Raw genomic sequence first — 7,963 nt, 5'->3', positions numbered from 1 at the left:
TCATTTTTAAAGAGTAAATTTTATTTGATGTAAAATTTACGCCTCGGTAATACGGTTTGGAAAACTACCGTGTCATATGGTTGCCTGTATGATATAAGCATTTGCTCTGGAATGATCTGGATCAGTGTGAATCCACCCAAGGCACTGATATCAGCATTGTAGAACTGCAGCCAGCTTTCTGGAATGTCCTTCTTGTGTGCCGTGGACTTGTCAACGATGCTCCCACTTCCGCTAACGATATATGCCGGCCCATCATCCTCGCGGATAAACTGCAGAGCGAAGCAGTATGTGTTAGTGTGGTGCATTTCATGTTTCAGTAATATTTGATAATATTGTATGATTAAGCATTCTTTATTAGTTTAAATAATTCATTATGGTTATATGTGCGAAGTGTGTGAATTGCATATGTCATCACATTACCGCTTCATACATTCATGTCCTGCTGAATGTAAAAATGAAATTAGCATACACTCATCTTGAACTCTTTTGGTTTCATTTTGATTAGTTTTATGTTTTGGAGTTACAACACTTAACACTGGTGACCAGATATTTTTAAAATGAACTTGAGATAACTATCTACCTGTTGAAGAGCAGTGAAATGTTTGACTTTAAAAAATCGCAGCTCTAGATGTGTCTCTTCAGAAGGGAGAGAGAGGGGTGGTCGAGTTTTAAAAAAAGCCAGAAAATGGATAATTCACAGGTTCATAAACAGTACAGAGTGATAATAATCATAATTTTCTAATAAAGTAGGAAGGGCTGACTGCATTTGAAAGACTGACATGTTCAATTGCAAAGAGATAACTGGATTTCACATACAAAGTAAATTAAGCAGTAATTAAACCAAGTGAGATGACTAATGAGAAATTAAGTACTGGTTTTGCTGAGTGCATTGGGTTTAAAAGCATATGGTTTTCTTAAAAGTTCAACTGTTCCAACCAAACCAAATGAAATGAACTATGCTGATACCTTGAAAGTAATGCAGAAACATTTAGAACCCAAACTATTGTTGATTGCAGAAAGCTTTAGCATTCATAAGTGGAATCAAAAGGAAGGGGAGTCCGTTTCAGCGTATGTGGCTGAATTGAAGAAGTTGTCTGAGTACGTTCTGTTCAGTGACGGGCTTAATGATACACTGAGGGATCATTTAGATAGTGGAATATAACAAGGAAGCATTCAAAAACAGCTCCTAACTGATGCACAGCTCCCATTTAAAAGAGTATTTGAAATTGCAGTATCAATGGAAACAGCAGGCAGAGATGCAATTGAGTTGCAGTCAGAAATGAAAGTGAATGTGAACAAAATTGAAGCATCTCGATGGAGGCCTGTCTGGCCAAATAATTTGTGCTACCATTGTGGTACAGGCTCACGTACACCAGACTAAAGCATGTTTGAAGGCAAAAGATGCAGAAAATGCAACAAAGTAGGACCCATCCAAAGAGCATGTCAGGCAGACAAAATAAATGCACTGCACAGGGAAGAGAAAAAGATAAAAAAGTCAAGTTGCAGGTTGGAAGAGACCACCAATCTGCATGCTTTTGCTGAAAAGTCTGATAATGATGACAGTGATACAGAATTGGGTAGTCTTGAGATTTACAATGTGAAAACTAACAGTCTAGCAATGGGGCTTACACCAGAAGTGAATGGCAAATCAATTAAAATGGAATGGAAAAAACCTCAGCTCTTTCAGTCATTCCACAAAATGAGTTTGAATGCCATTTCAAAGATACTGAACTGAAATCTAGAGATATCCAATTAAGAATTTATATCGGAGAAAAGACAACTCCTGTGGGAATGACATTTTGTAACAGTGAAATACAACAACCAGTGAGCTCGATCGCATGGAGGCTGAAGAAATTATTTCCAAAGTTGAGTGGAACCCATGGTCCCAGAAGCCAAGAAGAGTGGGTCTGTCAGGACCTGTGGTGATTTTAAAGTCACTGTCAGCCTAGCACCGAAAGTAGATCAATACCCTCTGTTCAGGATAAAGGATATCTTTGTAAACCTTTCTGGAGGAAATCTCTTTAGAAAGGTGAACTTACAGTGCCTATAAAAAGTATTTACCTCCCTTGGAAATTTTCATGTTTTATTGTTTTACAATATTGATTAACAGTGATTCAATTTGGCTTTTTTGCCACTGATCAACAGAAAAAGACTTCCGTGTCAAAGAGAAAACAGATCTCTGGAAAGTGATCTAAATTAATTACAAATATAAAACACAAAATACTTGATTGCATAAGTATCCACCCCATTTAATATGACACACTAAATCATCACAGGTGCAGCCAACAGATTTTAAAAGTCACATAGTTAGTTAAAAGGAGATCTGTTTTTGGAGACCTGTGTGCAGTCAAGGTGTTTCAACTGACTGTAGCAAAAATACACCTGCATCTAGAAGGTCCAACCGCTGGTGAGTCAGTATCCTGGCAAAAACTACACCATAAAGACAAAAGAACACTCCAAGCAACTCCCCAAAAGATTATCGAAAAGCATAATCAGGAGGTGGATATAAGAAACTTTCCAAGTCACTGAATATCCCTTGGACCTATGACAACTCTGGAGGAATTACAAGCTTCAGTGGCTGAGATGGGAGAGACTGCACATACAACCACTATTGCCCGAGAGAGGGGCAAAGAGAAAGCCACTGTTGAAAAAACTCACATGAAATCTTGGCTAGAGTTTGCTGGAAGTCATGTGGAGATTCATAAGTCAGCTGGAAGTTTCTATACTCTGATGAAGCCAAAATTGAGCTTTTTGGCCACCAGACTAAACACTCCACATCATCAAAAACACACCATCCCTACTATGAAGCATGTTAGTGAGTACGTCATGCTATGGGGATGCTTCACTGCAACAGGCCCTGAATGGCTTGTGAAGGTAGAGGGTAAAATGAATCCAGCAAAATACTGGGAAATCCTAGAGGAAAACCGGATTCAGTCTGCAAGAGAACTGTGACTTGGGAGAAGATTTGTTTTCCAGCAAGACAATGACCCCAAGCATAAAGCCAAAGCTACACAGGAATGGCTTTAAAGCAACAAAGTTAATGTCCTGGAGAGGCCAAGTCAGAGTCCAGACCTCAATCCAAATGAGAATTTGTGGCTGGACTTGAAAAGGGCTGGTCACTCATGAGCCCCATTCAATCTGACAGAGCTTGAGCAGTTTTGTAAAGAATGGGGGGGGAAATGGCAGTATCCAGATGTACAAAGCTGATTGATGTACAAACCTATCCACACAGACTTAAGGCTGTGATTGCTTCCAAAGGCGCATCTACTAAATACTGACTTGAAGGGGGTAAATACTTAACCAATCAATTATTTTTTGTTTTATATTTTTAATTAATTTAGTTCACTTTGTAGAGATATGTTTTCACTTTGACATTGAAGAGTTTTTTTTTCTGTTGATTATGTCAAAAAATGTCAGATTAAATCCACTGTGATTCAATATTGTAAAAGAATAAAGCATGAAAATTTCTGGGTGGGGGTGGTTGTGAATACTTTTTATAAGCACTGTAGCCAAGACCTACCTGTAGGTGGAGATAGAAGAGTCCAAAGCGTTTCTCACCATAAACACTCACAAAGCACTTTATCACTATCACAGGCTTATTTTTGGAGTAGCATCTGCACCTGCGCTCCGGCAGAAACCTACAGACCGGGTGCTGCAAGGTTGTGCAGGCACTCAGTGTTACCTGGATGACATCATTGTTATGCTAAGGATGACAAGGAAAATCTCCAAAATCTCAAGACAGTGTTAAAAGATGAGAAGATTACGGGCTCAGAGCAAAACACAATTGTGAATTCTTTAAACCAAGCATTGCTTGCTGCGGTCACACCACTGTCACTCAAGATTTACACAAGTATGTTGAGAAAATTTAAACAGTGCTGGAAGCCCCAAGGCCAGAGGATGTGTCACAGTTGTGGTCCTTTTTAAGATTTGTCAATTACTGTAGCAGGTTCCTGACAAACCATGCCGCCCTGTAGCCACTTGAACTCCTTACGACAGATCGGGAAGAAGTGGTAGCGGACAAAGCGGTGTGAGGGGGCTTTGCATAAGGTAAAGGAAATGGTGGCGTCAGACACTGTATCACACGTTATGATCCGCACCATCCAGTGAAGCTTGCCGTGTTCGAGATGACAAAGCATACAGAAGGGCATTCAGGGCTGCAGTCCCGAGTCCACCATGGAGGGGACCCCAGAACCTGAGATTGTTTCACAGCCACAGATCTCACCTTCCTAGCAGAGCGACACCAACACCCCGTCCGGGCAGACATTATCCCACAGAATAAGAAATCCTCCAAGACAACTAAATCTTTAGGCCTGAATGGGACAATTTAAAATTTACTATGCTGTAGATGTCTAAATAAAAGTTGAATTATAGAGTTTACTGTATACTATATGAAACTCCTTTTTACCAGGCATCTCTAGAGATGTGACTCATTAGCCCTTCACTAATGGCCACCGGACTCAGTGGGGAGAAAATCACTTTTCTCAAACTCTGTGTGTCTCGGGTCGGTATGACTTTGGTCCCAGCAGAAGTGGGAATTTGGGATGTCTTGACCACCCGAACCCTGATTTGGGTGAATACTGTGTAAATACTGCCACCATGCAATTAGCCATTGGCGAGAAATGACAGATCGTACACTGCGGACAATTATAAAGAAAGACAATTATATTATAAATATAAAGAAAGTATATTTACAAATTTCAGCTTTATCAATCAGTTAGTAGGAAAAAGAAAAGAAAAAGAATTTTAAAAGGGCCTACTACAGTTAACCCAGTCCAAATGTGAACTTAAGTTGGAGGTCATCTTGAAACAACAACACACACAAAATGCTGGTGGAACACAGCAGGACGAAGGGTCTCGGCCCAAAACGTCGACAGCGCTTCTCCCTATAGATGCTGCCTGGCCTGCTGTGTTCCATCAGCATTTTGTGTGTGTTGTTGTTTGAATTTTCAGCATCTGCAGATTTCCTCGTGTTTGGTCATCTTGAAGTTGTCTTTCACTCAAGTGCTAGACCCATGGTCTTCATAAAAGCACACGCCACTTTACGAATGTCGCTCGAAATCTGTCTCAAACAAATGAACCTCCTCCCCTCCACCCTACGGGAGTATCAGTCCTTCCTTCTTGTTACACAAAACACCTTGTGCAACAGGGACGGCATATTCAGCCATCTTCCCTCCCGTCTTCTCCCAGCTCCCGCCAAAAAGACCTCAACCCACATCAGTGTCCATCACCAAAACCTCTCCACCCAGTGTTCTCCAGAGCCTTTTCTCAATTCCGCCATCCTGATTGGCTGACACAACACTCCTAGGTTAAACAACATAGCCCATTATCTTTAGCTCAAACCCAAACATGCTAAAAAGCAGAACAGACTGCTGTTACAGAACTGCCAAAGTGAAATACCTACAGCGTACCAATAAAATCTTAACCAGGGTTTTACATATATAAGTGAAGATGAATTCTTGAGCAGGAGTTTCTAGCTAAGCAAGGACACCTACACTCTGTCTGCCAGAGAAAGCAGGATCTCCCAGTGGCTACACATTTTAATTCCACGTCCCATTCCCATTCTGATATGTCTATCCATGGCCTCCTTTACGTCAAGATGAAGCCACACTCAGGTTGGAGGAACAACACTTGGTATTCCGTCTGGGTAGCCTCCAACCTGATGGCATGAACTTTGATTTCTCTAACTTCCGTTAATGCCCCTCCTCCCCTTCTTACCTCATCCCTGATTTACTTATTTCCCCCCTCCTTTTTTCCCTCTCTCTGTCCATCACTCTTTGCCTGTTGCCCATCTCCCTCTGGTGCTCCCCTCCCCCTTTCTTTCTCCCTAGGTCTCCCGTCCCATGATCCTTTCCCTTCTCCAGCTCTGTATCCCTTTTGCCAATCAACTTTCCAGCTCTTAGCTTCACCTCACCCCTCCGGTCTTCTCCTATCATTTTGGATCTCCCCCTCCCCCTCCCACTTTCAAATCTCTTACTATCTTTCCTTTCAGTTAGTCCTGACGAAGGGTCTCGGCCCGAAACGTCGACAGTGCTTCTTTTTATAGATGCTGCCTGGCCAGCATTTTGTGTGTGTTGCTTGAATTTCCAGCATCTGCAGATTTCCTCATGCTAGTACTGTGTAGTTAATATTTCAGTAATATTGTAAGTATATTGTATGATTAAGCATTCTTTGTTAGTTGAAATAATTCATTATGGTTTCATGTAGGAAGTGCGTGAATGGCATACATCATCATATTGCCCTGTCATACAAATGCTTCTCGCTAAGAGTAAAAATGAAACTAACGTGCATACGTTCCAGCTTCCCTTGTTTTTATTTCGATTAGATTTATGTTTTGGAGTTACAAGACATAACAGTTAGATCCCCACCTCGTCTGGGAACACCAGTACTTTGCAACAGTCAAGGGTTTCCTACAGACTCGCCTGTAAACAGCAAGGAGGTGAGTGGTATTGAGTTTATTGAGTCAGCGTATATAGAAATCTTACTGTGATTATGTAGGGAAAGCTAACATTGCAGATGCTATGAATCCGAAATAAAAGTTTAAAAATGCTGGGACCCTCACCTAGTCAGTCATCATCTGAGGAAAGAGAAGCAGAGTTAGTGTTTCAGGTCTGGGAACCCTCATCAGAAGAGAGAAAACAATTTAGTTTTCAGCAGCTGAGAAGATGGGAGGACAAAACGGAATATCTTTGACAGGCAAAGGAGTATCATCGATAGGCTGAGACTGAATAAGTTAACATAGCAGTTATGATAGTTAGACGCAGAAGATACAGTCGTAGAGAATGAGAACCTGACCTTCGGTCCATACTAGTCTAACTCATCAGTACTGACCAAGACTCTCATCTAAGCTCGTCCCATTATGCATTTTTACCTGTGTATTCTGTTGCTAACAGCAATGACCTGCCCAGTAAACCAGACTGAAATAATAGTTAGTGGAGCATCTGCATTTTATCTGCAACTTCTTGTTGCCTAACATTTTAATTCACCATCACACTTTCACCTGAGTCTGTCTACATGTTATAATGAGGGCCCAATGCAAGCTTGAGGAACTACGCCTCATTTTTGGTGAGGGCACGTTGCAGCCTGTCGTACTCAGCACCTCAGTATCTCTCACTTCAGCTATCTCACTCTTTCTTTTCTGTCTGAAATGGAACCAGCCATTTCTGTCAGTCATCACATTAGCTCATTTTGGCAATTCCTCAGCACTAACCTCATGTTTCCTTGCAAACCATAATGACATACAGCCATTTCCCAAAGAACCCCACCATTTGGAGTTGGGAAATAACGTGGCGTGGCAAAAGGCCAGTTTGTCAGAAACCCAAATTTCATCACATCCATATTAAAAAAAGGATGAGCAAATCCAGCTGCTGAATCTTTATGCAATGCACACAAAATGCTGGTGGAACGCAGCAGGCCAAGCAGCATCTATAGGGAGAAGCACTGTCGACGTTTCGGGCCGAGACCCTTCGTCAGGACTAACTGAAAGAAAAGATAGTAAGAGATTTGAAAGCAGGAGGGGGAGGGGGAAATCCAAAATGATAGGAGAAGACAGGAGGGGGTGAGGTGAAGCTAAGAGCTGGAAAGGTGATTGGCAAAAGGGATACAGAGCTGGAGAAGGGAAAGGATCATGGGACCTGCCCTTATACTTCCTCCTTCACCAACATTCAGGGCCCCAGACAGTCCTTCCAGGTGAGGCGACACTTCACCTGTGAGTTGGCTGGTGTGGTATACTGCGTCCGGTGCTCACGGTGTGGCCTCTTATATATTGGTGAGACCCGACACAGACTGGGAGACCATTTTGCTGAACACCTACACTCGGTCCGCCAGAGAAAGCAGGATCTCCCAGTGGCTACACATTTTAATTCCACGTCCCATTCCCATTCTGATATGTCTATCCATGGCCTCCTCTGCTGTCAAGATGAAGCCACTCTCAGGTTGGAGGAACAACACCTTATATTCCGTCTGG

The 7,963-nt window shown here is 42.0% G+C and overlaps 1 protein-coding gene across 2 annotated transcripts in view; it reads right to left on the bottom strand.

Moving 5' to 3' along the window:
- Nucleotides 1-7,963, bottom strand: part of acp5b (acid phosphatase 5b, tartrate resistant) — a 36,871-nt gene continuing 28,908 nt past the window's right edge. For both annotated transcript variants that reach the window (XM_073062380.1, XM_073062381.1), the window contains one exon: nt 1-269. In XM_073062380.1, coding sequence (XP_072918481.1) covers nt 21-269 — 249 coding nt within the window. In that variant the 3' untranslated portion in view covers nt 1-20. The remainder of the gene's footprint in view (nt 270-7,963) is intronic.

This window comes from Hemitrygon akajei, chromosome 12, assembly GCF_048418815.1.
Source record: "Hemitrygon akajei chromosome 12, sHemAka1.3, whole genome shotgun sequence".
Taxonomy (NCBI): Eukaryota; Metazoa; Chordata; class Chondrichthyes; order Myliobatiformes; family Dasyatidae; genus Hemitrygon; species Hemitrygon akajei.
Note: the sequence above shows the minus strand (reverse complement) of the source record. Positions and strands in the feature narration are given on the sequence as shown.